General features: G+C 65.8%; 4 protein-coding genes across 6 annotated transcripts in view; 2 read left to right on the top strand and 2 right to left on the bottom strand.

Moving 5' to 3' along the window:
• Positions 1-2350, top strand: part of LAMTOR1 (late endosomal/lysosomal adaptor, MAPK and MTOR activator 1) — a 3683-nt gene extending 1333 nt beyond the window's left edge. Inside the window, exons 3-5 of the mRNA XM_084514764.1 lie at positions 287-364; positions 487-613; positions 1833-2350. Coding sequence (XP_084370890.1) covers positions 287-364; positions 487-613; positions 1833-1925 — 298 coding nt within the window. The 3' untranslated portion in view covers positions 1926-2350. The remainder of the gene's footprint in view (positions 1-286; positions 365-486; positions 614-1832) is intronic.
• Positions 1-9711, bottom strand: part of LOC311421765 (folate receptor alpha-like) — a 26209-nt gene extending 16498 nt beyond the window's left edge. Inside the window, exon 1 of the mRNA XM_084494074.1 lies at positions 9708-9711. The gene's annotated coding sequence lies outside the window, so the exon portion shown is untranslated. The remainder of the gene's footprint in view (positions 1-9707) is intronic.
• On the bottom strand, positions 2283-4456 carry LRRC51 (leucine rich repeat containing 51). Of its 2 annotated transcripts, XM_084514777.1 has the most exons (5): positions 4322-4456; positions 3302-3468; positions 3177-3212; positions 3064-3101; positions 2283-2979 (listed from the first exon to the last, which is right to left on the bottom strand). In XM_084514777.1, the coding sequence occupies exons 1-5, from the start codon at positions 4395-4397 to the stop codon at positions 2859-2861; spliced, it is 438 nt and encodes a 145-aa protein (XP_084370903.1). In that variant the 5' UTR covers positions 4398-4456; the 3' UTR covers positions 2283-2858. The 2 variants fall into 2 exon arrangements, with proteins under 2 accessions (XP_084370903.1, XP_084370902.1); XM_084514776.1 differs by having other exon boundaries at positions 3064-3212.
• Positions 7925-26255, top strand: NUMA1 (nuclear mitotic apparatus protein 1). 2 transcript variants are annotated; one of them, XM_084494055.1, is made up of 26 exons: positions 7925-8075; positions 11048-11120; positions 11672-11760; positions 12941-13020; positions 13397-13479; positions 13676-13756; positions 13881-13965; positions 14669-14777; positions 15134-15291; positions 15887-16004; positions 16637-16754; positions 17034-17174; positions 17307-17429; positions 17802-21311; positions 21813-21854; positions 22938-23006; positions 23156-23266; positions 23355-23573; positions 23656-23813; positions 23950-24196; positions 24301-24580; positions 24674-24810; positions 24887-25102; positions 25280-25393; positions 25478-25645; positions 25729-26255. In XM_084494055.1, the coding sequence occupies exons 2-26, from the start codon at positions 11079-11081 to the stop codon at positions 25762-25764; spliced, it is 6534 nt and encodes a 2177-aa protein (XP_084350181.1). In that variant the 5' UTR covers positions 7925-8075; positions 11048-11078; the 3' UTR covers positions 25765-26255. The 2 variants fall into 2 exon arrangements, with proteins under 2 accessions (XP_084350181.1, XP_084350180.1); XM_084494054.1 differs by having other exon boundaries at positions 23947-24196.

Below are 26255 nucleotides of genomic sequence, written 5' to 3'. Positions count from 1 at the left end.
CCCTCTGGGCAGCCTGGGCCAGGCCCTCAGCACCCTCAGCGGGCAGAATTTCTTCCCAATTTCTTCCCAATTTCTTCCCAATTTCTTCCCAATTTCTTCCCAATTTCTTCCCGAAGCCTCCCCCCTGCCAGGCTCCACCCTCTGCCCCTCATCCTGCCTCAGTGGCTCCTCCAGCCCCAGCTCTGCTGGCTCAGGAGCTGTGTGTCCCCCCCTCCCCGGTCCCAGGGGGTGCTGCCAGCACCTGGGGGGGCTCGGGGCGAGCCCTCGCTGTCTCCTGTCCCTGCAGCAACATCATCGACGTGTCGGCAGCGGACTCGCAGGGGATGGAGCAGCACGAGTACATGGACAGGGCCAGGCAGTACAGGTGAGACCCTGCCCCATATATTGGGGGGGGGAGGCTGGAAGCCCCTCGGGGTGCTGCTGGGGGTGCCGGTGGCCTCGTCCTTTTTTGGGGGGGGGTTTCTGTGAGCCCCTCCCCGCCCGCAGCACGCGCCTGGCCATGCTGAGCACCAACCTGACGCACTGGAAGAAGCTCCCGCTGCTGCCCTCGCTGACCAACCAGCCCCACCAGGTGCTCGCCAGCGACCCCGTGCCCTTCGCAGACCTGCAGCAGGTGAGGGGGCGAGGGGGGGAGACCCCCCCCCCGGGTGGGTGCGGGTCCTGAGGTGGCAGCTTCACGGTGTGGCCGTGCTGGTGGCAGCTCGGGGCCACCTCCGGCTGGACTGGGTTGGCACCAGGACATTGGTCCTCTCCCCGGGAGCCCTGTGGCCATACAGACCCCGCTCCCAGCCCCACAGCTCCCAGCAACCCGTCCCGTGCACCCCGCTCCTGGGGGGGCAGCGGGGATGGGGCCTCCTCCTCCATCTCTTCATTTTTTCCCCTTCTCCATCTCTTCATTTCTTTTCCATCTCTCCTTTTTTTCCCCCTTTTTCCACCTCTCCCCATTTCTTTTTCCCTTCTCCATCTCTCCCCATTTTTTTCCCTTTTCCATCTCTCTCCCTTTATATTTCCCTTTTCCATCTCTCCCCATTTCTTTCCCATTTCTTTCCCTTCTCCATCTCTCCATTTTTTCCCCTTCTCCATCTCTTCGTTTCTTTTCCATCTCTCCCTTTCTTTCCCTCCTCCATCTCTCTCCCTTTCTTTCCCCTTTTTCCATCTCTCCCCATTTTTTCCTTTCTCCATCTCTCTCCCTTTATATTTCCCTTTTCCAACTCTCCCCATCTCTCCCTTTATTTTTCCCTCTTCCATCTCTCCCTTTATTTTTCCCTCTTCCATCTCTCCCTTTATTTTTCCCTTTTCCATCTCTCCCATTTCTTTCCCATTTTTTCCCTTTTCCACCCTTCCCCTTTTTTTCCCTTTTCCATCTCTCCCCATTTCTTTTTCCCTTCTCCATCTCTCCCCATTTTTTTCCCTTTTCCATCTCTCTCCCTTTATATTTCCCTTTTCCATCTCTCCCCATTTCTTTCCCATTTCTTTCCCTTCTCCATCTCTCCATTTTTTCCTCCTCTCCATCTCTTCATTTCTTTTCCATCTCTCCCTTTCTTTCCCTTCTCCATCTCTCTCCCTTTATATTTCCCTTTTCCATCTCTCCCCTTTTTTCCCCTTCTCCATCTCTCCCCATTTCTTTCCCTTCTCCATCTCTCTCCCTTTCTTTATCCCTCCTCCATCCTTCCCCATTTTTCCCTTTCCAATCCCTCCCCATTTCTTTGTCCCTTTTCCACCTCTCCCCATTTCTTTCCCTCCTCCATCTCCCCATTTCTTTTTCCCTCCTCCACCTCCCCCCCATTTCTTTCCCCCCCCCAATTTTCCCCCGGTGCCCCCTGTCCCCCCAGGTGTCCCGGATAGCCGCCTACGCCTTCAGCGCCCTCTCTCAGATCCGTGTGGATGCGAAAGAAGAACTGGTTGTACAGTTTGGCATCCCCTGAGCCCGCCCCGCGACACCACCGCTCCACCGCCTGGGGGTTTGGGTTTTTTGGTTTGGTTTTCCCTCTTTTTTGGCTTTATTTCCTCCCCCCGCGGCACCTCGCCCCGACAGACCTTGTACAGACGCCCGGTTCCGACCGATCACCGCCACCCCCAAGGCTTCGTCCCCGCTGTTTGGGGGGGGCAGTGGGGAGGGGGCTGCGTCCCCCCACGGCCCCACTGCACCCCGAGGCCCACGGCGGGGGTCCCGGTGCCGGGGGGGGGGGCCGTGGTGCCGCTCCTGCTGGGGAGGGTGGGCTGCAGCCGGGCTCCTGCGGGTCCCGGTGGCTTTCAGCCCCCCCCTTCCCTCATTTTTACATGTTTGGGTCTCGGTTTTGTTTTTTAATTATTATTCTCTCGCCACCGTAGATAAACACCTTCACCCAGGGCTGCCTCCTCTCTTCTCTGCCCCGTGCCGGAGCTGGGGGCGCGTGGCAGGGGGGGGCTGGGGCCGTGCCCCCTGCGTTTTATGCTTCTTTTTTTCCCCTTCCCCATCCTCCTGCTGGTTTCCCTTCGCCCCCCCCCCATGTGCTCTGCTTTTGGGGTTTGCTCTGCGCCTCCGCCCCGCCCAGTGCTCCCAGTTGGCAGCACCAGTCCCCCACTGGGGCTCCCACCCCTCCCCGCACCGCTGCTCGGGTGGGGGCTGCTGGTTTTCTCCAAACGCCCTCGTACTCAGAGTCACCACAGCACTGCAGGGGGGGGCAAAAAAATGTATTGGGGTCACAAATGGGGTCTGGAGGGGGGGGCACATCCCTGCGGGTGGCTCCAGGAGGCCGCGAGGCTCCGGAGGTGCCCCCCCAGTTTCGGGGTGAGCACAACGCCGCGGTGCTGGGCTCCTGGGGGTGGAAAGGGGGGGGCTGCGATGCCTGCAGCCCCCTCCCCACCTTATCCCCAGCTCACGGGGGAGCCCCCCTGCCCCGGGGCCGGCTGCGTGCGGCCGCCTCGCCGCGCTCCTGCCGGGTGACAGCACTGAAATCCAGGCGGCGCAGCCAGGGCAGCAGCGCCAGCACGTAACGCCTGCGGGCAGGGGGGGCTCAGTGGGATGGCTTTGTGGATCGGGGTGGGGGTCCCGGCCCTATTTCCCACCCCCCAGCCCGTTACCTGTATCCCTGCTCCTCCTCCATGGGGTTCCCGTGCAGCGTCAGGCGGCGCAGTGCCCGCAGTGCCCGCAGTTTGTCCACCTCGTCCAGGCGCCCGACGTTGTTCCCGTGCAGGCTCAGGCTCTGCAGCCCCTGCAGCGTGCCCAGCACCTTCCCCAAAATATGGGGTGGGGGGTAAAAAGGGGTCAGGATCTGCCCCCACAACCCTCCCCCGGGGGTGTTTTCCCGTCCCCACGCACCGGGTCGATGGTGGCCAGGCGGTTGAAGGAGAGGTCGAGCCAGCGCAGCTGCGTGGGGGCTGCCAGCAGGCGCTGTAGGGTGGGGGGCAGCCCCCACAGATCCCCCAGCCCCACATAGGCCAGGCGCAGCCCTCGGCTGGGAGAGGGGCGGCCTGTGGGGTGGAGATCTGGGGGTGTGGGGTGAGGGGGGGGTGAGGGGGTGCCCCCTGCCCATACACACGCCTCTGCCCCTACCCATGTCTGTACCCATATCCCTGCCCCTACCCGTACCCATATTGGGGTATATGTCCATATATTCACACCCCTGCCTGTCCCTGTACCCGTACCCATTCCCCATACCCGTACCCATACACTTACCCCTTCCCCTGCCTGTACCCATACCTGTACCCCTACCCCTGCCCATACCTGCACTTGTACCCATACCTGTACCCATACACATACTCCTGTACCCATACCCGTACCTATACTCCTGCCTGTACCTGTACCCATACACATCCCCCTTCCCATACCTGTACCCATACCCATGCCCCTTCCCATACCTGTACCCGTACCCCTTCCCGTGCCCATACTCGTGTCTGTACACGTGCCTGTACCTATACCCGTACCCAATACCTGCACCATACCCGTCTGTACCCATACCCATACCCATACCCATACCCCTTCCTGTACCCATAGTCCTGTCTGTGCGTGTACCTGTACCCCTGTACCCAGTACCTGTACCCACACCCCATGTCTGTACCCGTACCTGTACCCATACCCATACCCCTGCCTGTACCCATACTTCTACCCTTACCCCGTTCCTATACCTGTACCCATACCCACCTGTACCCCTTCCCGTGCCCATACCCTTGCTCATACCCATACCCCTGCCCCTACCTCTACCCATACCTGTACCCCTTCCCCTGCCCGTACCCATACCCGTGTCTGTACCCCTACCCGTACCCAGTACCTGTCCCATACCCCTGCCAGTACCCCCCCACCCGTCCCTATACCCGTCCCCCTTCCCGGCCCCCCACCCACCGTCCAGGGACTGCAGGGGCTGGAAGGAGAAGTCCAGGGGGGGCGTGAGCTCGGGGGGCAGCGGGGGGCACGGCATGGCTGTGGGGACCCCGACCAGGCAGCTGTGGGGCACACGGGGGGGTCACTGCACCCTGAATCTCCCCCGTGTCCCCAACACCCCCCCATAACTCACAGCCCCCTGGCAGCCCCTGCTCCTGCCCCACATGTGGCCACGTACCCCAAGAGACCCCCCCGGACACCCAAGTGTCCCCTTGGGACCCCACAGGAGCCCCCCTGACACTATGTGTGTCCCTGTGCCCTAAACTTGTCCCCCAATGACCCCACGTGTGTCTCCGTGCCCCCCCCCTGTGCCCCAGAAGTCTCCCAATGTCCCTGTGCCCCCCCCCAGTGCCCCAAACTTGTCCCCCCATGACCCCATGCATCTCCCCATTTTCCCCCCGTGCCCCAAAAGCCCCCCCACGACCCCACGCATGTCCCCGTTCCCCCCCCCGGTGTCCCTAACATGTCCCCAATGGCCCCACGCGTGTCCCCATGCCCCAAACTTGTCCCCCCACGACCTCACGAGTGTTCCAGTGCCCCCCCCCCGTGCTCCAGAAGTCTCCCAATGTCCCCGTGTCCCCCCCTGGTGCCCCAAATTTGTCCCCCCACACCCCCATGCATGTCCATTGTGCCCCCCCATGCCCCAAAAGTCTCCCAATGCCCCCACGCGTGTCCCTGTGCCCCCCCCGTGCCCCCAACTTGTCCCCCAATGACCCCACACGTGTCCCCATATCCCCCCGTGCCCCAAAAGACCCCCCCCACGACCCCACACATGTCCCAGTGCCCCCCGTGCCCCAAATTTGTCCCCCCACAACCCCACGAGTGTCCCAGTGCCACCCCATGCCCCAAACATGTCCCCACTGACCCCACGCGTGTCCCCACATCCCCCCCCCCGTGCCCCCAAAGGCCCACCACGACCCCACGCATGTCCCCAGTGGCCCCACGCGTGTCCCCGTGCCCCAAACTTGTCCCCCCCATGACCCCACGAGTGTCCCAGTGCCACCCCCGTGCCCCAGAAGTCTCCCAATATCCCCGTGTCCCCCTCCGGTGCCCCAAATTTGTCCCCCCACACCCCCATGCATGTCCCTAGTGCCCCCCCGTGCCCAAAAAGTCTCCCAATGCCCCCACGTGTATCCCTGTGCCCCCCCCGTGTCCCCAACTTGTCCCCCAATGACCCCACGTGTGTCCCCATATCCCCCCGTGCCCCAAAAGACCCCCCCCGCGACGGCACAAGTGTCCCCAGTACTCCAAACTTGCCCCCCCATGACCCCACGCGTGTCCCCATATCCCCCCCCGTGCCCCAAAAGACTCCCCCACGACCCCACGCGCGTCCCCGTGCCCCCCCCCCATGCCCCTTCCGTGCCCCAGAAGTCTCCCAATGTCCCAGTGCCCCCCCCGGTGCCCCAAATTTGTCCCCCCCCGACCCCACGAGTGTCCCCAGTACACCAAGCTTGTCCCCCAATGACCCCACGCGTGTCCCCATATCCCCCCCGTGCCCCAAAAGATCCCCCCACAACCCCACGCATGTCCCAGTGCTCCCCCGTGCCCCAAATTTGTCCCCCCACAACCCCATGAGTGTCCCAGTGCCCCCCCATGCCCCAAACATGTCCCCAGTGACCCCACGCGTGTCCCCATATCCCCCCCCGTGCCCCCAAAGGCCCCCCACGACCCCACGCATGTCCCCGTGCCCCCCCCGGTGCCCCAAACTTGTCCCCCCATGACCCCATGCATGTCCCTAGTGCCCCCCCCGTGCCCCAAACATGTCCCCAGTAACCCCACGCGTGTCCCCATGCCCCCCCCGTGCCCCAAAAGACCCCCCCACGACCCCACGCGTGACCCCATGCCCCCAACATGTCCCCCCACGAGTGTCCCAGTGCCCCCCCCGTGTCCCAAAAGTCTCCCAATGTCCCTGTGCCCCCCCCCGGTGCCCCAAAAGACCCCCCACGACCCCACGCGTGTCCCCGTGTCCCCCCCGTGTCCCCCCGGTTCCCACCGGCGCCCCCCCCCGCGGCCCCTCCCCTCCCCCCTCCGTCTCCCTGGCAACCGCCCCTCCCCCCGCCGCGCGCCCCGCAACTCTCGCGAGACCCGCGCCCCGCTCCGAGACTTTGCGCCCCCCCCCGTGCCCCACAGCCGCGCGCCCTCCCGCCCACGTGACGTGCGTGACGTCACGGCAAGGCGGCAGCCAATGGCGGCGCGAGGCGGGGCGGGAGCGGCGGTTTGAATCGGCGGTAAGAGAAGGGGGCGGGGCCTAAAGGGAGGGGAGGGGCGTACAGAGGGGCGGGGCCTGCAGAGGCGGGGTGGAGGGGGAGAGGAGAGGGGGGCCTCGCTGCTGCTCCCTGACAGGAAGGGGTGGGGAGCTGGGGGGGGGGCGGCCTCTGCTCACAGGGAAGCAGGGCCAGGAGCAGAGGGAACGGCCTCGAGTTGTGCCAGGGGAGGCTCAGGTTGGCAATGAGGAGACATTTCTGCTCAGCAAGAGCGGTCAGGCCTTGGGACGGGTTGCCCAGGGAGGTGGGGGAGTCCCCGTCCCTGGGGGTGTTCAAGGAGAGGTTGGACGTGGTGCTTGGGGACAGGGCTTGGTGGGGACATGGGTGGTAGGGGGGTGGGTGGGGGTGGTCCTGGAGGGCTGTTCCAGCCCTAAAATGCCTCTGGGGCTCTATAGGTGAGCCCATGGGTCAGGGGGGTGCCCATAGAGGTGCTGGGGGGGCTGCAAATGCCACTGTGGGGCCATGATCTTGACCCCATCCCAGCACCTGGGGCATGCAGGCACTGGTCCTGCCCCCAGCAAGGCCCCAGGGGCTCCATGAGGTCAGCCTCACCTCCATCCGGCACAGGAAAGAGGAAAAAAGGCACAGGAAAGGAAAAAATTGGGAGAAATCAGCCTGGATCCCCCCAGGGAACCCGCCCTGCTAAGCTCTGATAAAGGCCAGGCAGTGGGGACAGCCCTGGGTGTTCCCCCCCCGCATCCAGGGGGACCCCTCCCCGTTGTCCCCATCCCCCTGAAGCCACGGGATCCCAGCAGGGAGCAGTTTGGGGTGGAATTCCCCAAACCGCGATCCCCCACAGCACATGGGGATGCTGTGGGGTGGGCTGGGGACCGGAGCTCGGGGGTGCCCAGGGCCAGGAGCAGAGGCCCCGGGCCCAGCCTGGAGCTCCGGGACCCCAAAATTTGTGGGGTCGCGGGGTCGTGCAGCTTGCCTTGCCCCAGTGCTCAGCACGACGCAGGCTCACACCTTTTTCTTTACCCCACTGCCTCTCCTGGAGGCTGGATTTAGGGGAGAGGTTTTCAGATCACTTTTACCCCTCTCCGTGCTTTAAACCCCAAACCCCCAGGTCTTGGGGTCGCTGCAGGACCCCAGCGCCCTCTTGCCGAGCACCCCCAGGGCCTGTCCAAAACGCTGCCCCCATCCTACAGCCCCACAGGGCATCCCCCCGTGGGGCAGGGGGCTTCGTTTGCCCCCTTCCCTCCCCGTGCCCCGCCAGCAGCTTTTTGTGCCGTGCGCCTTTAACGAGCGCGGCCCGGCCGTGACGTGGGGGTGGCCGCGGGCCAGGAAGGGGAACCATCTCCTGCCAACCCCCGGCCGAAACCCAACACAACTTTATTTTTTTCCCCCCTTTTTTTCTGCAGGGGCCGCGCTCGCCGCCCCGGCCTCCTGGGGGTCCTGGGGGGCCACCCGCGGATGGCGGCGTGAGGACGAGCGGCGGCCGTCGCGCTCCGGTAAGGCCCGAACAAAGACTTTGCCCTGCTCCCGACGGGGCTTTTTGGGGGGGGCAGGAGGAGAAGGAGGAGGAAGAGGAGGAGGAGGAGGCGCTGTGGGGGGCCAGCCCGTGGCTCCTGGCTCGCTGCAGCCCCCCCTTTTTGGCCCCCAACGCCCTGGGCAGCGCCGCGTCCCCGCGGTGCGATCGCGGGGCTGGGGCGCGCGGCCAAGTTGCGCTCGCCAACATCCGGGAGCTCGGCTCTGCCCGTGGGCCCCCCCCTCCCCGCCGCCACCAAACCCCCCCCTTTTCCCCCTGTTTGTGGGGCTGGGGGTGAGGTTGAGTGTTTTTGTGGGGTTAGGGGGGGGCTCAGGGGGTGCTTGTCCCCCCCTCACCCTCCTCTCCCCGGCCCCGCGCGCGCGGAGGAAGGCGGCCGCTTGCGTAACGCCGTGTTTTGACTGGGGAGGGAGCTGGGGGGGGCATGGGGACAGCGCTGGGGGGGCGTCCCCGTGCCCCCCGCCGAGGCTCAGCACCCCCAGCCCCTTGGGTTTCGTTATATGGCACCCGGGGCAGGGAAGGAGCCGCGCAGCCCCCGCGGTTGTTCCCCCTTTGAGCAGTGCCCGAGGTCGTCCCGTGGCAGGTTTATGCTTGGGGGGGGCTCTGTGCTGCTGTCAGAGGGGGTCCGGAGGGGGAAATGGGGTCAAGGAAGGGGGTTGAGGGTGGGGGAGAACCCCGGGAGCTGTGCCCACGGGGCCGCCCCGCTCCCGGAATGCCCAACACGGAGCTGGGGGGTGAGCGGCTCGGGGGCTGCGCTCGGAGAGGGGAATTTTTGGACGGTGCCGGGGCCAAATCCTGCCCTGGGAGTGCCGGTGCTCCCCGGGGCTGTCGGGCTGCAGGTGCTCCGTGTCTCCGAGCAGCCCGAGCTGTGTTAAAGTATCGGTGGTGGCCAAAGCTTCCGGGGACGGTGGGGGCCGGATCTGGGCTCCCTGCGGATTTCTGTGGGGTTTTGGTGCCCGGATCAAGCCCCTGGTGAGGGGTCGGGGGGTGGTTGGGGGCGTTTGTGGGGCAGCAGCCCCAGGAGGGATGTGGTGGTGGTGAAGAACTGGGGCATGGAGGGGGCCCTGGAGCTCCAGGCACCGTCCTGCCCGGGCACGGCCGCTCGCCCCGTCCCTCCCTCCAGCCTCTATTATCAGTGACCCCTCCCCAGGTGGGTTTTTGGGTTATTTCAGGCCCTGCTCAGCCCCCCCTGGCACCGGGGCAGGGTTATTGGGGTGGCAGCGGGGATGGCAGAGGCAAAAGTCGCCGCGGGGGGAGCTGGCAGCGCTCCCACGTCCCCCTCCTGCCGTGGGGACGTCCCGGCTGGAGGCCCCCCCCCGTGCTCCTGGCAGCCCCCGCTGCCCTCCCCCGGGACCGGGGGCAGCCCTGGGCCCTCCCCACATCCCGCAGGGAGCTCGGGGCAGGGCACGGCGGGGGAATTATTCCCGATGTGAAAGGTGAGACGGGCGTCCTGAGGTCGGATCCTGCACAGCCAAACCTCGGCCTCGCCGCTTCCCCGGGGAGCAGGGAGCCCCCTGGAGCCTGGTGGGGACACTTGGGGGCTGCCAGCACGGCCCTGGGGGTCCCGGCACCTCGGCAGGGTGCCCCCAACCCGGGGACACGGGGACGGGGATGGGGAGAGCAGAGTCCACGTGCTGCTGGCACCGGTGCGCCCCAGTAGGAGCGCACAGCAACCCTCAGGACCTTGGCACTGTCCCGAAGGCAGGGCTGGCTCTGATCCCCAAGCCTGGTGACTTTACTCTTATTTTTATTATTATTTTTTTCCCCTTTTTCCTTCCCTTTTACACCTCCAGAAGCTCTGCTCTCCCCCGGCTCCAGCTCGTGCCTCCCAGCCTCTCCCCAAGCACGGAGAGCTCCCCAGCTCCGAGCCCTGCCACTTTGTGCCACTTTTCTCCAAAACTGAGGCCGGGGCTTTCCTGGAGGGAGCCGGGGCCGGGCTGTGATGCTGGGGCTCCCCGATAGATGCTATCTCCCCCAGGGCAGCAGTGGCCGCGGCGAGGAGGCTGCTGCAGCGCCGCGATAGCCCCCGCTGCCGAGGGCAGGGACGGGGAGCGCACAGGACCCTGGGGGGGGGGGCCGGAGCCGTGAGCTTTTTTATTTTTATTTTTATTTTTTTTTAATTTACGCCACCAGGGCGAGACCTGAAAGACCAGCCGGGCTGGAAGGAGGCTTCCTGTGGGGTTGGGGCAGCGCGGCCGTGGCGCAAGGCTCGGGGAGCCGGCCCCGTGGGATGGGGACAGGGACGGGGACAGGGACGGGGACGTGCCGGGGGTGGCACCGCTGGCACCGGCAGGTTTTTGGCTCGGGAGACAAAAGCAGGTTTCCTGGGGTGCTGGGTAGGGTTTGGTGTCGTGTGCTGGGGGTTTGGGGTATCCTGAAAGGCTGGTGGTGAGTGGGGGGATGGAGGGCACGGGCTGAGGCAGCAAACATCCCCGAAAACTCGGTGATGGGACCCAGGTGGCCGCTGCTGGAGCCGTTCCCTTCCTCCTGCCCGTCCCCAGCGCACCGGGGACACCCGGGCCCCACCGTGCTGGCACCGTGCTCCCGGCTGCCACCCGGTCCCCCTCCCGGCCCTGTGCTCCCCGGGGAATTTAGGTCACCCGACTACAATCGCTGCTCTGTGCCCTCGCTTAGCCGCCGGCCCCTCGCCACGTGAGGCTGGAGGCGTCGCTCCCGGGCTGCCTCGGGGCCGGCCGTGCTCGAGCTCTGCTCCGTGGGGAGCCCAGAGCCCGGCTGTTTCCCCCCAGCCCTGCAGTTTTTTGCTTTCCTCCAGTTTTTTAGGGCTGAAAATGAGGATTCTGGCTGCTGCCCCCGGTAACGCAGCGCGTGGGGCACGTCCTGCCTCGACAGGCACCGGTGCCCGGCGTCATGTGCAGGCTCTATAGGAATGTAATTGCCACGTTTGGCCTTTAATTGCCTTTTTTTTGCTGTTTCTAGGTGCGGGCAGTGACCTGGCAGCCTCGCAGAGATGCCTCTCCACGCCACGAGAGCCGCGGCTCTCCTCGCTTGGGTAACGCACCGCGGCACGCCGGGCAGCTCCATGGGTCAGGGTGGTCCCGGGGGGCTCCGCTGCTGCCCCTTTGGGTGCTGCTGCCCATGCTGGGGACCCTCCATCAGCAGCTGGGTGCTGGGGCTGGTCACGGTGGGGTTTGGGGCACAGGGGGTGTGTGGGGAGGGGGCTTGAGCAGCCCGAAATGCTCCGATGGCTCCGTCCAGCCTTGGAAACCAGCCTGGGGGGCACGGCCGGTGGGGAAGGCAGGAGGAGCTGGGCCATAAACAGCCTGAGGGTCCTGCCTCGGAAAGCACAGGATGGTTTGGGATCAAAGAGACCTCAAAATCTCGCTCCCACCCCGTGCCACGGACGGGGACAGAGCTGTGCCGTGCGTGAGCGAGGCGTCACCGTGCCCAACGCGAGGCGTGCCGGCCCCTGTGGGTGCGGGCATTGCCCCCATCCCTCCTGGCAGGGCGCTGGGGAGGGCTGGGGGTGTCCGTGGGGGCGGTGGGGGTGTTGTGGGGTGGCTGTTGGGTTGTTCCTTGCTCACTGTCTCACCCTGTCCCCAGGTGAACAGCACCAAGGTGTGCGCGGATCCCCTGGGGGACCTGTCCCAGCTGCAGGACTGCCGCGTTTTCATCCAGATCATCAACAAAACGTGAGTCCCGGGGGCTCTCCTGCCCGCACGAATGTGCCTCCCTAAATCCTGCTTGGGCGAGGAGGCAGCCGGCCAGCTGTCCTGAGCCTCGCTCAGCCCGGGGGTCCCGGGGGGGGCAGCTCTGCCCCGTGGAGCCATCCCGGTGGCTTTTGGGGAACGGGGGGCTGCTCCTGGGGACGACACAGCAGCCCCGACCCCCAGCACGAGGTGCAGGGATGGGGTAGCTCCGATCCCAAGAGCTTCTCTTGTCCCCTGCGAGCGGGGCTGGCTGGAAGCTGCCAAGCACAGCGGGTGCTGGAGCTGGGGGCTCGCCCTTAATGAGCCACCCGGCGAGGCGCTGGGGGCACTGCTCGGAGCCTGCCTGCTATAATTAACTGCAGCACGGCGTAACGAGAGCCTGCTCCGAGCGGGGAGCTGGGATATATTTAGCCAGACCTGTTTAACCTCCCAGCCCCAGCCCTGGCTGGGATTAGCAGGGATCACCGGGGTGTGCTCAGCAGGCAGCCGACCCGACCTCGCCGCGGTGCTGGTTTTGGCAAGGAGGGTGCCACGGGGCTGCCCTGGGGGAGCTGCATTTGGGTGAGGGGGGCTGGCAGGTCCCGTGGCACCGGGGAGTGGGAAATCCTCGTGTCCTCCCCTTCCCCAGCAAGTCCCCGTGGCTGGAGGTCTGAGAGCAGCCGCGGGTTTGGAAGCAACGGCAGCAGAGCGCGGGCTGGCACGGGTTTTAGGCACGTGGCCCGTGTTTGTGTTGGCTGCTGCAGAGCAAAAGGCTGATCCTGGAGCAGAGCCATGGCAGGGGCAGCCCCGTTCCCCCCTTAAATCCAGCGTGGGCTCCAGGGCAGGGGGCTGAGGTGCGCGGGGCTCACGCACCCACACGGTTCTGGATGCGCCCTCTCCGAAAGCAAAGCCCTGGAGCAGAGCAGGCGGTGCTGGACCCGTCCCAGCGTGGGGCTGGCAGCACAGGAGGGAGGAATTGGGCTTGGAGGGGGCCGAACGCCCCAAATTCAGCCAGTTCTGGGGCTGCCAGCAGCAGCCTGCGCCGCCCCGGGGTGCGGTGGGGATTGCTCGCCGTGCTACCACCCCGGGAATCCCCCTGCTTCAGGAGCTGCCTCTCGGTGAAGGCAGCCTTTGTTCAGCCTCTCCGTAAAGCTCTAACATCCCTCCTGCTCTCTCTTTGCAGCCACAAGAGCGAGGAGGGGCAGTCCGTCCTGGAGCAGCCCCTGCCGGAGCGAGCAGCCTTCATCCGCAGCTTTCTGCAGAGTAAGAGCCTGCGCCGAGGGGCACGGCAGCCCCCTCCCCGCCTCTGCCAGGGCACTGGGTGACCCCGGCCCCAGCACCAGCTCTGCAGGGCTGCCCAGAGCCTGGTGTGGGAAGTCCTTGCTGGCCAAATCCAGCTTGGGGGGAGTCCTCGCCGCAGCAGGGGTGCCGGGTGGGGAGGTGCCGTGTCCCATCCCGCAGCACCACGGCGTTGTCCCAGGCTGTGCTGGTGCTGCTGGTGGAGCAGCAGAAGGCACTCCACCAAAAAGCCAGCCCGAGGGTGGTCGGAGGGCTGTGTGCGAGGGGAAAAACCCAGCCAGGGGTCTCCACTCGGTGGCAGGGGTCTCGGTGTGACCGCAGGTCCCGTTTCGTGTTGCAGAGCTCTGCAAGCACAAATCGACCACGGAGAACCTGGTGTCGGCACAGAAGCTCTTGGAGGGAGAAGAGCTGGAGTTGGCCAAGGTATCGCCGTGCCCAAGGGGTGCCTCTGTCCCAGATCGAGTCCCTGCTGCCACATTTCCCTGCTGGAAGGGAAAACTGTGTCCCGGGGGCCCCGAGATGGAGGGGCTGCACCCCAGGGGGCTGAGCAGCTCGGGGGCCAGCCCCACAAGTGGCTGGTGCTGCCCAGCTCCCCTCCTGGTGCTCTGCCTCGTTGCAGGTGGCCGTGCTGCTGCTGTACCACAGCTCCATGAGCAGCAGGAACCCTGGGGACTGGAACGACTTCGACTACCAGACCCAGGTACTGCCCGGTGCCAGCAAGGGGCTGGGTGAGCACCCACCTGCGCCCCCCGCAGCCAGCACCAGCCCCTCGGGCCCGGAGCTGCCGCAGGGCAGCTGCTGACCCCTGGGCTCCTCTGGCGCAGGTCGAGCTGGCAAACATCCTCAAATTCGTGCTGGACAACGAGGAGAGCCTGACGGAGAACCTGGAGGCGTTTCTGCAGAGGAGAGGTGAGCGCGGTGCCCGGCTCGGTGCCCAAATCGGTGCCCACCCTACGAGCCTGTGCTGCGGGCACCGATGGGCTGGCGTTGGATGAGCCTCGTGCAGGGAGAGCAGGCGGCCAGATGGGGATTTTTTTTTACTGCTTGTAAAAAAAAAAAGCACCTTGTTAGCGCTGGGTTAATGTTATTTGTCTGGGTGGCAATGTCCAGACGCCAGCAGGGTGGCACGGGGACAGGCCCTAACTGCTGCAGCAGGGTGAGGTGTTCCAAGTGCTGGCAGCATCTGAGCAGCGCAGGTGGCTTTTTTCCAGAGCATAAATCTGCTGGGTTTTGCCCCATTTGCACGGCTCTAGCTGCCAACCCAGGAGAGCAGCAGCACCACCGGGAGCCCGTGGTTCCAGGTTGTCGCCTGTCACACTGAGCACTACAAAAGCGTCCCATAAGGGGACAAAGGGACAGCCCCACAAGGAGACAAAGGACAGTTTTGTCTCTCCTGAGAACCCTTGGGGATGGAGCTGGGGGGCTAGGCACATTCCTGCTGCCTGGGTGGAGGGGGGCAGCAGGGCTGCGAGGGCTGTTCCAGCTTTTTGGCCGGGCTGATCCATCCCAGAGCAACCCCGCGGTCACTGGGGCTTTCAGACCTGAAGCTAAAAGCCTGCAAAGCCTCGTGGCGTGAGCACAAACCCCACACCCTACCCCTCCCCTGTCCCAGCCCCGCAGCCCTCGGAGGAGCGCTCGCCGGGGCTCCCCCCGCAGCAGGCACGCGAGGTGCGCTTCCTGGAGCTGCAGAAGGTCGCCTCCTCCTCCTCCAGCATCAACAGGTAACGTTAGGGGGGGACAAGGTGGGGGGAGAGTGGGGTGACGGGACCCCCAAGTGTCCCTGGGGTGCGCCCTCATAGCACAAGGAGAGCCGCCGCGTGCCACGGTGCTCTCCCGGTGCAGGCACTGCTGTCGTTCTGGCAGCAAATCAATTAAATTCAGGTTAAATCTCTGCCTCTGGGGCACGCTGACAGCTCTGCGACGGGCTCAGGCAGAGGTGGAGAGGGGAGGGATGCTTGGTCCCGGGGCTGGACTCGTACCCCCGGGCTAGAGGCTGGGGCGGGGGGCTTCCTGCTCGGGGGCTGGGGTCGCAGCTCCCAGCCCCTCCGGATAACCGAGGGATGTCGTGGTCCCGCAGCATCCTGCCCGGACCCCCGACCTCGCCCGTGGGGGACGTCATGCAGACCCCCCAGTTCCAGCTGAGGAGGCTGAAGAAGCAGCTGGCCGTGGAGAGGGACAACAGGGACGAGCTGGAGCTGGAGCTGGCAGAGAACCGCAAGCTCATCACGGAAAAGGGTCAGTGGCTGGCGGGGGGTCCTGGGGTTTGGGGGGGGGTCTCTGGGGCTGAGATCTGTTCTGGGACTTGCTGTCACAGCTCTGACGCCCTCCCAAAGTGTGCTTGGGCATGGTGTGTCCTGCTGGAGTGCAGCCTGAGCCTTTGGGGTTTTTCTGCTGTCCCGAGCAGCGCGGGCACCTTGGAGCTCGCCGTGCCTCCGCGGGGCCGCAGCTGCACCAAGGATCCTTGCTGTTAGCCAGGAACAAAACGTGCTGGGGGGAGCCAAGGCAGCTCCAGCGCTGTCACAACAGCTCCGAGCAGGCAGAGCTTGGAGGCTGCTCTTAGTCCTGCTGCCAAGTGGCTGGGAGCAGCCTGCCAGGCGCAGCAGCCTTCCCACCCACGGCTCAAACGCTCTCTGCGCTGGGGATTTCCCCCGGCGGCGCGTTCCTCCTTCCCTTTTACGTCCCCTTCTGCACACCCTGGGCACTCAAAGGCACCTGGAGCTGCCAGCCCGGCTTCCCCATCCTCGCTCCAGCTTTCTGAGAGCTGGGGGGAGGACGGAGCCCTGCTGTGGGGCTGTGCAGGAGGAGGTGGTGACGTGCCCACCCCGCACAGAGGCGCAGATCACCGTGATGCAGCACCGCATCGACCGCCTGACCCTGCTGACCGAGAGGCAGGCTGCCGACCAGCTGGAGCCCAAGGAGCTGGAGGAGCTGAGGGAGAAGAACGAGAGGTAAATACCCCGGGGGCTTCGGGTGATGCATGGACCAGGGCTGAGGGCATTCCTTGCTGCTGCTCTCGGCCACTCCTGCGCGTCAGCAGCCAGTTCTTTATGGGGAAAAAAGGGCGCGCTGCCCCAAATGTAGCCCTCCAGAAGAGGCTTTCCCAGCTCTGGGACAGGCTCTGTGTCCCTAAAAGCTTTCGGGGAGATATTGGATGCTGGTTCCCAAAGGTTGGCCTTGCTGGAGCCCAGCCGTTGTGTTTGGTGCAGGAATCTTCAGCACAGGCCACCCAGCTCATGACGGGCTGCAGCTGAGTGAGCCCAGAACTGCTTTTGGCCTGAAACTCTACCTGAGGGCAGCAGATGGAGCTCTCAGCCCCTTCCCTTTCCCCAGCTGCTCACCATGAGCTTGATCAGATCTGAACTGGGCTTGAAAGTCGCCTGCTGTGCTGTCCCAGTCCCTGCCCCGTCCCTTCTCCGGTGGTGTGTTTGTTTGGGGAGCACCCCCAGCTCCAGCTCGGGGCTGTGGTTCTCTGTTTGTGGTGTTTTGTGTGATGGTGAGAGCAGCACAGGACACAGGGTACCTTCCCCAGCAGCACCCAGTGGTGCCCTTGCCCAGCCCCTCACGCTCTCCTCTCCCGCAGCCTGCTGGTGCGCCTGCACGAGGCCCTGAAGCAGTGCCAGGACCTGAAGACCGAGAAGGGCCAGATGGATCGGAAGATCAACCAGCTCTCTGAGGAGAACGGGGACCTTTCCTTCAAGGTGGGGAGGAGCACAGTCCCCAAACTCGCATCCCTGCACCCCTCAGACCAAGGGCAACATCAACCTTAGAAATTCAGGCTGTGTTCTCCGTGCTTCCCACGGCTCACCGGGCACAGAGAACATTTTGGCTTCGTCCTCTGAAGGACGTTGCCCGCATTCGGTGCAGGGTGGCTGACGAAGCCCCGTGAGCCCCCAGGGGATTTGGGATGGCCCCGGCGCTGCTTCCACCCCGCAGGGTGAGCTCAGACTAACTGCTGCCTGCCCCGCTTCCCCCTGCAGCTGCGGGAGATTGCCAGCCACCTGGTGCAGCTGCAGGATGCCCTGAACGAGCTGTCTGAGGAGCACAACGCCGCCCTGACGCAGTCCCAGGAGAAGCAGGCGCAGCTGGAGGGCGAGCTGCGGGCTGCCCTGCAGGACAAGGTGAGGCTCTGGGGCTGCTCCGGCGACCGGCAGCGAGGATGAGGCTGTGGGGACGTTTGGTGTATGAAGTTTGGTGATGGCTCCTGGTTGCCCTGCCTTCTGCCCTGCTCCTTCACCCGTCTCTGTCCCCAGAAATGCCTGGAGGAGAAGATTGAGATTCTCCAGGGGAAGATTTCCCTGCTGGAGGACCAGCTGGCCAAGCTGGGGGACCACAGCTCGCAGGAGAAAGGAGAGGTCATGGGCGACATCCTGAAGGTACGGAGAGGTCCCCAGTAAGGAGAGCGGGCCCAAAACTCGGCGTGGGGACAGAGCTGGGTGCTGCCTGTGGGGTGGGTGCTGGGGGCTGAGCGCCCCGTGCGTGCGGAGTTTGGGCAAGCTCCCCACCTCGCTGCTGGCTGCCCCCGTAGCGGGGGGCAGCTGGGGATGGAGCCGCATCCACGTGGTGGAAAAAGGAGTTTGCTGTCAGAAACGGCCCCAGGTGCTTGAAGGCAGGGCTCGAGGGGGTGCAGTGGGTGCAGGGAGGGAGGGAGGGAGCGTGCTGCTGGCGTGAAGCTCTCGTGAAATTGCTGGGTGCCGCTTGAGTCACATCTGGGGATGTTTTTGTTTTCTTTTTTTTCCTCCTTCCAGCTGGAGGAGCTGAAGCAGGAGGTGTCCAGCCTCACCGCCCAGGTGATCGAGCTGCAGGCCTCCATCCTGCGGCTGGAGGAGGAGAAGAGGCAGCGGGAGGCAGCCCTGCAGGCCGAGCGCGGCCGCTTTGAGGAGGAGAAGCTCCAGCTGGGCGAGCTGATCGCCAACCTGCAGAGCTCCCTCGCCGAGCTGCGCCGGGCCAAGGAGCAGCTGGAGCAGGACCTGCGGGCGCAGGAGGCGCGCCTGACGGCCCAGCTGGACGCGCTGACGGCCGAGGTGGAGAAGCTGAAGGGTTTCCTGCTGCAGAGGGAGCAGGAGGCGGCCGGGCTGCAGCAGCAGGTGGAGCAGGAGCGGGCGCAGGCCCAGGAGCTGCAGCGCCGGGAGCAAGCCTCGCAGGAGGCCGTCGCCGGGCTGGGACGCCGCGTGGAGCAGCTGAGCGGCAGCCTGAGGCACAGCGAGGAGAAACTGGCACGGGTCACGCAGGAGAAGGAAGGGGAGGCCCGGCAGATAGTCGCCCAGTGCGAGAAGGTTGCCCAGGAGAGGGACGCGGCCCTGCAGGAGCTGCAGCGCTTCCAGCAGGCCAAGGAGGCGCAGCTGGCGGCGCTGAGCGGGCAGCTGCAGAGCCTGGAGAAAGCCCGAGAGGCCTGCCAAGCCTCGGCCCTGGAAATGCAGCAGGAGAAAGCGGAGCTGAGCCAGAAGGTGCGCGAGCTGGAGGCACGCGTCCTGGAGCTCACCGCCCAGTGCCAGCAGAGCACGGCGCAGGCCGGGGCGGCCGAGGCGCTGAAAGCCCAGCTGCGGGAGCTGGAGGGCAAGCTGAAGGAGAGCCAGCAGAAGCTGGCCGACAGGGAGAAGGCGGCCAAGGAGAACGCGCGCCTGCAGGAGCGGCTGCTCTTCCTGGAGGAGTCGGTGCGCAACACCGAGGGCATCCTGGAGGACGAGAAGAGGAGGGCGGCCGAGAGCCTGGAGGGGAACCTGGCCAGGATAGCGGAGCTGGAGGCCGAGAGGCAGCAGCTCGCGCAGCGCCGCGACCAGGCCCTGCAGGAGAGGGGCGAGGAGCTGGCCAGGAGGCAGGCGCTGGAGGCGCGGCTGCAGCAGCTGAGCGAGGAGAGCAGGGAGAAGACGGCGGCGCTGCAGCGGCAGCTGGAGGAGGCGTCCTCGGCGGCACAGGGGGAGGAAGGAGAGCGAGGGAGGCTGGAGGAGAGGGTGCGGGCGCTGAGCAGGGAGCACGGCCAGGCCTGCCAGCAGCTGCGGGCACAGCAGGAGAAGGTGGAGGAGCTGGAGGCCCAAGCGAAGCGCCTGGCCAGCGAGCACCAGGACCGGCTGGCTGCTCTCCAAGCAGATTTGTCCAACGCCCGGGCGCAGGCGAAGGAGAAGGAAGGCGAGGAGCAGAAGCTGAGGGCTGACGTCTCGGCCCTGCAGGAGAAGGTGGCGACCTCGGAGCGAGCGGCGGCCGAGCGCGTGGCTCAACTGGAGGCAGAGGTGCGGCGGGTGACCGAGGCGCTCGAGGGCGTCTCCAAGGAGCTGTCCGAGGAGAAGCTGAAGCGTGAGGAGCTCGAGGCCGCGGCCAGGCACCACGGGGAGCAGGAGCACGAGGCGGGGCGGCTGGCCGGCGAGGTGGCGCGGCTGGAGGAGGCGCTGCAGAAGCACGGGCAGGACCTGGAGCGCCGCGACGAGGAGGCGAAGAGGCTGCAGAAGGAGCTGGAGCAAGCCAGGGCGGACTGCGCCGCCGAGAGAGCCCGCAAGGCAGAGCTGGAGGTGCAGCTGCAGAACTCCATCAACGAGCAGAGGGTGGAGCGGTCGGCGCACCAGGAGGAGCTGGCCCGCTCGCTGGAGCTGATCGAGGAGAAGGAGGGCGAGCTGGATGAGCTGCGGCTGAAGAACGTCTCGCGGGGCGAGGAGCTGAGGGACCTGCAGAAGACGGTCAGCAAGCTGAAAGGGGAGCTCGCCTCGGTGGAGGCGGTGAAGGAGCGGGCCTCCAAGATGGACAGCGAGCTGCAGGGCTTCCTGGGGGCCGCCCGGGCCCGCGATGCCGAGATGGAGAGCATCAAGGCCGTCTACTCGAAGGAGATGTCCCTCAAGAGCTTGGAGGAGAAGATCCGCCACAGGGAGCAGGAATCCAGCTCGAGCCAGGACCTGTACCAGGAGAAGCTGAAGGAGGCTCAGGCGCTGGGTTTGGAGGTGGAGAAGCTGGAGCAGAGGTGCCGGGAACAGCAGGACACCATCGCTGCGCTGGAGAAGGCGGCGGCCGAGGCCCGGGCTGCTGCGTCCCAGCACCAGCACGCAGAGCTGGAGGCCTCGAGGAGGGAGGCGGCACAGCACAAGGAGAAAGCCTCGGAGCTGCAGAAGCTGCTGGAGGCCGCGCGAGCAGCCCAAGCCGTGCAGGACGGCGCCGTGGAGGCGCTGAGGAAAGAGCTGCAGGACAAGGGCAAAGAGCTGGCCCAGAGCAGGAGCGCCGTGGCCGCGGCGGAGAAGGAGCTGGCGTCCCTCCGCGCCTCGGCTCAGGAGAAGGGCAGGTCGGAGGAGAGCTGGAAGGAGCAGATCTCGCAGTGCATCCAGGAGATGGAGAGGAAGAACAGCCTGATCGGCAGCCTGGAGCACGAGGTGTCCATCCTGCACCGGCAGGTGACCGAGAAGGAAGGGGAGAGCAAGGAGCTGAAGCGCCTGATCGTGGCCGAGTCGGAGAAGAGCAAGAAGCTGGAGGAGCGGCTGCGGGTGCTGCAGGCCGAGATGGCCACCGCCGCCTCGCGGGCGGCCGAGAGGTGCTCGCTGATGAAGGTGGAGGTGCAGCGGTGCCAGGAGGAGATGGAGAAGCAGCGGCTGACCATCGAGGCGCTGAAGAGGGACCGCCACTGCCAAAGCGAGCGCGAGGAGGAGCTGCGGCAGGAGGTGAAGGTGTGCCAGGACAAGTACTTCCAGAAGGAGCAGCTCCTCTCCTCCCTGCAGCAGGAGCTCAGCAGCGCCCAGGCGCTGGCCGGCGAGCTGGTGCCGCTCAAGCACCTCTGCCAGCAGCTGCAGGCTGAGCGAGCCTCCCTGGAGAGCAAGCACCGCGACGAGCTGGAGCAGAGGGCCAAAACCGCCGGCGTGCTGCAGGCAGAGCTCGCCCGGAGCAAGCTGGAGGCGGCCGAGGTGCCGGCCCTGCGCGAGAGGGCGGCGGAGCAGGAGCGGGCGCTGCAGCGGCTGCAGAAGGAGGCGGCGAGCTACGCCGAGCGGCTGGCGGGGCTGCAGCAGGCCAACGCCAGGCTGGCCGAGGAGAACCGGGGGCTGAGCGAGACCTCGAGCCGCGGGCAGCAGCGGCTGGACGCGGAGCTGGGCCAGGCGAGGGAGAAGCACGCGCGGGAGCTGGAGCGGCTGCGGCTGGAGTCGGAGAAGCTGGTGGCGGGCAGCCGGCAGGAGGTGGAGGAGGTGGCGAAGAAGCTGGAGGCCATGAGCAACAAGTACGAGAACGCCAAGGTGAAGGTGCTGGAGGAGAGGCAGAAGTTCCAGGAGGAGAGGCAGAAGCTGATGTCTCAGGTAAGGGGCTCGCGGGACGCCCCCCGCTCGGGTGCCCGGCACGGGTTGGGGGCGTGCAGGCAGAGCCCGGAGGGGAAGGGGCACTCATGGCCCACCCCAGTCTCATTTTGTATTTTTTTTTTTTTGTTTTTTTTTTGAGGCTGCTCCTGGCAGCTCTGTCCCACTGAGGGAGCACGTCGGCTCCTCCAGAGCCTTGCCCCTCACTTACTGCCAGAGCTCTTGTGGCTTCCAGCCACGTATATTGCCCATGAACTTGCTGGCCAAAAACTACTGCCCTCCAAAGCTCCCATCCCATCCCTTTTATTCCTAAGCCACGGGGATTTCCTAGGGCCCAGGTTCACAAAGGCACACGGGGAACGGCAGCATCAGCAGGGCTCGGATCCCCTACACACCTCTGAGCCCTCCTTAGCCCGGGCTGCTTGGCGTGGGAGCCGGGGGGTGGCGAGGGGCCGCGTGCCCGCAATGCGCTCACTTCTCCCTTCTGTGCCCTCCCCGTGACAGGTGGAGCAGCTCGAGGTCTTGCAGAGAGAGCAAGCTAAGCAGGTAACGCACGCCAAGTGCCGGCTGCTTAAACGGTGACGGTGCATGGCCCCGGCCCCGGCCCCTTCCCAGCAGAGCCACCTCCTCGTGAGCTGTTTGCAGCGGGGACCCTTCTGCGGGGTGTCCCCGGAGCGCGTGCCGCAGGCGCTGCTTTGCTCCAGGTCTCTGGGCTCGCGCATCCGCCCCGTGGGGAGTAGGAACGGGGGGGTCACAAATCCTCAGCTCGGAGCTGCCTCCTCGGAGAGGAGGTGCTGGAGAGCTGGAGCACCCCTTTTTTTTTTTTTTATTATTTTCCACCCTCTTTAACTGAGAGGGGCAGGTTGCTGGGAGGAGAGCGCTGAGGTTGCACAAAACGCAGCCTTGGCTGGAGCTGCCTTTTTTTTTTTAATATTATTATTATTTTTTAAGCAGCGCCCACCTCAGAGCCAGCGCTTGGGAACCGCTGCTGCTGGAGCAGACGCGGCTGATGCCGATGAGGCCACCCCCAGCCCCTTTCCCAAGGAGCCTGTGAGGCCAAGAGGGGCTGACGGCTCGTGGGAGGGACAAAACCTCCCCATCCTCACCCCCAGCCTCTGGTGCTGTTCCCAGGACACCCAGCGTGGCTGCGCACAGGGCGAGCTGGAGGCAGCCTCCCCAGTCCTTCGAGGGGACGTGCACGCCTTGTGCCTGGGGTGGCAACAGCCCCGTGGAGCCCCATGCTGAGATTTGGCACAGATCAGCCTCCTGCTGCTTTATTCTGCAGCAAAATTGGCAGTGGAGATGGTTCCTGCAGCCGAGGGTGCGGGGGGACGCGGTGCCGCCTGCTGTGCCCCATCTCCCCTCATCCTCCCGGCTGAGGGGTCTCGGTTTGCTCCTAGTGCCTGGCGGCTCTGTGCTCGTGTAGAGCAAAGCTTTTCCCTGCAGGGACTCACAGGGCATCCCCAAATTGCCTGCCTCGGGTCTGCTAATGGCATGCAGGGTGCTGGGTGCAAGGAGCCGTCCTGCACACCAGGGGGGCCGTGGGAGGGAGGAATTCACAACCAGGGCTGGTTGTGGCAGGGGGAGTTCGTGGCCAGGGGCTGGTGTAACAAAGCCGTGCCCTTCCAGGTGGAGGAGCTGAATAAGAAGCTGACCCAGCACGAAAAGGCCACCCGCACCCAGCAGCAGCGGGTCAAGGTACGTCCACGGGGACTTCAAGCTGAGTCCTGAGCCAGAGCTGTCTCCAGTGAGCCCTGCGGCTCTTGGTGGCCACTTGGGCTCCCCGAGGGCTGCGGCTGTGCTGCTGGGGTGGCCCTGACCCCGCTGCCTTCCCTCCCCACGAGCAGGTGCTGGAAGGGGAGCTGCAGACCGAGGCCACCCGCCAGCAGGAGAAGGTGGCGGAGCTGCAGGAGCAGCTGGCCCAGAAGGAGCAGGCGGCCGAGCACTACAAAGCCCAGGTAGGCTGCGAGCGGCACCCCAAGCCCCAGCCCTGCCCCACGGGAGGCTCGGCGGGTTGCAGGTTCCCCTTCTCCTGCTTCTTCCCAGATGGAGAAAGCAAAAACTCACTACGACGCGAAGAAGCAGCAGAACCAGGACCTGGCGGAGAAGCTGAAGGCGATGGAGCAGCTGCAGAAGGAGAACGCGGAGCTGAGGACGGAGTCGGAGAGGCTGGCCAAGGAGCTGCAGCAGAGCGTGCTGCAGGCCAAGGAGTCGGAGCTGACCTGCAGAAACCTCACCAGCCAGGTCCGCAGCCTGGAGGCTCAGGTGGGCACGGCGCGGGGGGGCTCTGCTTCCTTCCTCCTCCTCCTCCTCCTCCTCGCCTGGCCTCTCACCCCTCCTCTCCCAGGTGGAGTTTGCCGATCGGCAGCTGCGGGAGCTGGGCAAGTTCCAGGTGCCGACGGACGCCCTGAAGGGCTGGGAAGCTTTCCGCCAGAAGCCCGCCGACCTCAGCACCGACAGCCTCGACCTCAGCCTCGACGAGCTGCAGCCGCTCAACTCCACCAGGTAACCACAGCTCGGAGGGCCCCGCTCTGCCGCCAGCATCACAAATTTGCTGCCAGCATCACAGATTTGCTGCCAGCATCGCCAACGCCGGCTCCTGGTGGCCAACCCTCGCGTCTTCTTCCCCCCTTTCCAGCAGGAAAGTCACCCGCTCGCAGTCGGAGGCCTCGGCGGTGCCGGAGAGCGCGGAGTCGCGGGCGTCCCAGCGGCTGCCCCGTAAGGTGGAGTCCCTGGAGAGCCTCTACTTCACGCCCATCCCCAACCGCACGCAGTCCAAGCTGGAGAGCAGCGCCAGCTCCCTGGGCGACCTCTCCCTCGACTCGGGCTGCAGGACGCGCTCGGCGCGGCGCCGCACCACGCAGATCATCAACATCACCATGACCAAAGTGAGGGCACGGCATGGCTCAGCGCGGTGCGGGGGGCTCTCCGTGGGCTCTGACCCTGTTTTTTTTTTGGTTTTTTTTTTTTTGTTTTTTTTCCTCTCTCCCAGAAAGAGCCCAAGACGGAGGAACCGCTGAGCGCAGACAGCTCCTTCTGCAGTGTCCGCTCGGAGCAGCCCCAAAAAGCCGCCCCGGGCAAGGGCCGCCTGCGCTCGGCCGCCTCTGCCCGCTCCCTCGCCAGCTTCCCCTCGCAGGAATCCCTCGCCAAGCCCGAGACCTCATCCCCACAGGAGCCCCCCGGCCACTCGGCGCTGCTCAGCCTCCCCGGCTACCGCCCGGCCACGCGCAGCTCCCTGAGGCGCTCGCAGGCGGGCAGCAGCTCCAGCCTGGGTGAGTCGGGGCAGGGGGCTGAGGTTTGGGGGTGGGGGGGCTGCGCCTTGCTGGACGCCCCCCCCGCCTGGCCCTCACCGCTTTGGTTTTTAGGCCGGAGCAGCATCTACCTGGGGACGTGCCAGGACGAGCCGGAGCAGCTGGACGACTGGAACCGCATCGCCGAGCTGCAGCAGCGCAACCGCGCCTGCCCGCCACACCTGAAGACCTGCTACCCCCTGGAGAACCGGGTAAGGGGGGGAGCTGGGGGCTGCCCCTTCTCCCTGCTGTGCCTGGGGGTCGGTCTCAGCATCGCCCCCTCCCCAGCCCTCCAACTCGCTGGGCACCATCACGGACGAGGAGATGAAGACGGGCGACCCCAAGGAGACGCTGCGGCGCGCCAGCATGCAGCCCGCGCAGATCACCGAGGGCACGGCCGCCCGGCGCAGCACCATGAGCACCGCCTGGGCCGGGGGCATCACCACCCGGCAGCAGCGCAAGCGGCTCTCGGATGAGTCCCACCAGGGCCCCGACACCCCCGAGGTGAGCTGAGCCCCCCCCCCGGGCACCCCCAGGAGCTGGAGGAATTGGGGTGCTGCCCCGGGACGCGGTTATGGCTGCGCATGGGGACCCCAGCTCCGAGCCCTTCTGCCTCCTCGTGGCTGTGTCCCAGGGGTCTGGCCCCTCGCTGAGGTCCCCCCCCTGTCCCCTCTCTTCCAGTCCAAGAAGCCTGTCAGCTGCTTCCCGCGCCCCCAGACCCCCCGGGACCGCAGCGAGCGGCGCAGCTCCCAGGTCAGCCGGCGCAGCGAGCAGCAGGCACCCAGCAGCAAGCCGGTGAGTGGGGGGCTGGAGAGCTGCGGAAAGGGGGTGCCGGCACCCCAGAGCTCCTCACAGCCCCCCCCCCGTCCTCCCCCGCAGGCCGAGAGGCGCCAGTCGATGGCGTTCAGCATCCTCAACACCCCCAAGAAGCTGGGGAACAGCCTCCTGCGCCGCGCCGCCGGCCGCAAAGCCACCCCCAAGAGCTCGCCCCACGGCACCGCGCGCCGCTCGCCCCGCATCGCCTCCGCCAAGTCCCCCAAGGGCAAGGTGGGCAGTGGGTGCGGGTACAGCTTCCCCCACCCCCCCTAAATAGGAGACCCCCCCCCTAATCCCCTTGCTCTCTCTTCCAGGCCAGTCGCAGGGCGCTGAAGGACACCAAGTTCTGAGGTTTCCCAGCCCAGCTCTGCCCGGACCCCTCGCCTCTCCCTGCCCTCCCCCAGCAGCACCGGGACCAGGAGCGATGCTGGGGGCACTTGGGGGCCACCGTCCCCCCCCCAGCATCGCTCTGCACGTCCCAGTAACACCTCTGGGCTCCCCCAGGGCACCTCCATGCCCCCTGCCCTGGCTCTGCTTTGCCCCAAAGCCCCCCCCAGTCTCTGTGCCTGGCCCAGTCCTGCCCTGCTGCAGGGGTTTGAACCCTCCCGGGGCTGGGGAGGGGGATTGGGGGGGTCTGGCCCAGCACCAGACTGGGACAAAGCTGCCAGGGGGTTGGGATTTGGGAGCCCCACGAGGACCAGGGTGAGGGGAAGGGGGGGGGCCAGGCCGGGAAGGGCCACGCACCCCAGCAGAGACCCTGGTTCCTCGCTGCCCCCCCTGGGCGCAGAGGGGGCATTTTTAAAGTGTTTCTACTTGTAAATAAATTGTATTTTTCTCCTGC

Source organism: Aythya ferina (genome assembly GCF_964211825.1).
Source record: "Aythya ferina genome assembly, chromosome: 1".
Classification (NCBI taxonomy): domain Eukaryota; kingdom Metazoa; phylum Chordata; class Aves; order Anseriformes; family Anatidae; genus Aythya; species Aythya ferina.
This window is presented reverse-complemented; position numbering and strand designations above follow the sequence as displayed.

What these genes read in the sequence shown, in the direction of transcription:
- LRRC51 (XM_084514776.1), bottom strand. Translation starts at nt 4,397, where the DNA reads ATGCCGTGCCCCCCGCTGCCCCCCGAGCTCACGCCCCCCCTGGACTTC. An exon ending in GCCCCTGCAGTCCCTGGACG is followed by an intron (nt 3,469 to 4,321) that starts GTGGGTGGGGGG and finishes CCACACCCCCAG; the next exon opens with ATCTCCACCCCACAGGCCGC. An exon ending in GAGGAGGAGCAGGGATACAG is followed by an intron (nt 2,980 to 3,063) that starts GTAACGGGCTGG and finishes CCCTGCCCGCAG; the next exon opens with GCGTTACGTGCTGGCGCTGC.
- NUMA1 (XM_084494054.1), top strand. Translation starts at nt 11,079, where the DNA reads ATGCCTCTCCACGCCACGAGAGCCGCGGCTCTCCTCGCTTGG. An exon ending in TCATGGGCGACATCCTGAAG is followed by an intron (nt 17,430 to 17,801) that starts GTACGGAGAGGT and finishes TCCTCCTTCCAG; the next exon opens with CTGGAGGAGCTGAAGCAGGA. An exon ending in GGCAGAAGCTGATGTCTCAG is followed by an intron (nt 21,312 to 21,812) that starts GTAAGGGGCTCG and finishes TCCCCGTGACAG; the next exon opens with GTGGAGCAGCTCGAGGTCTT.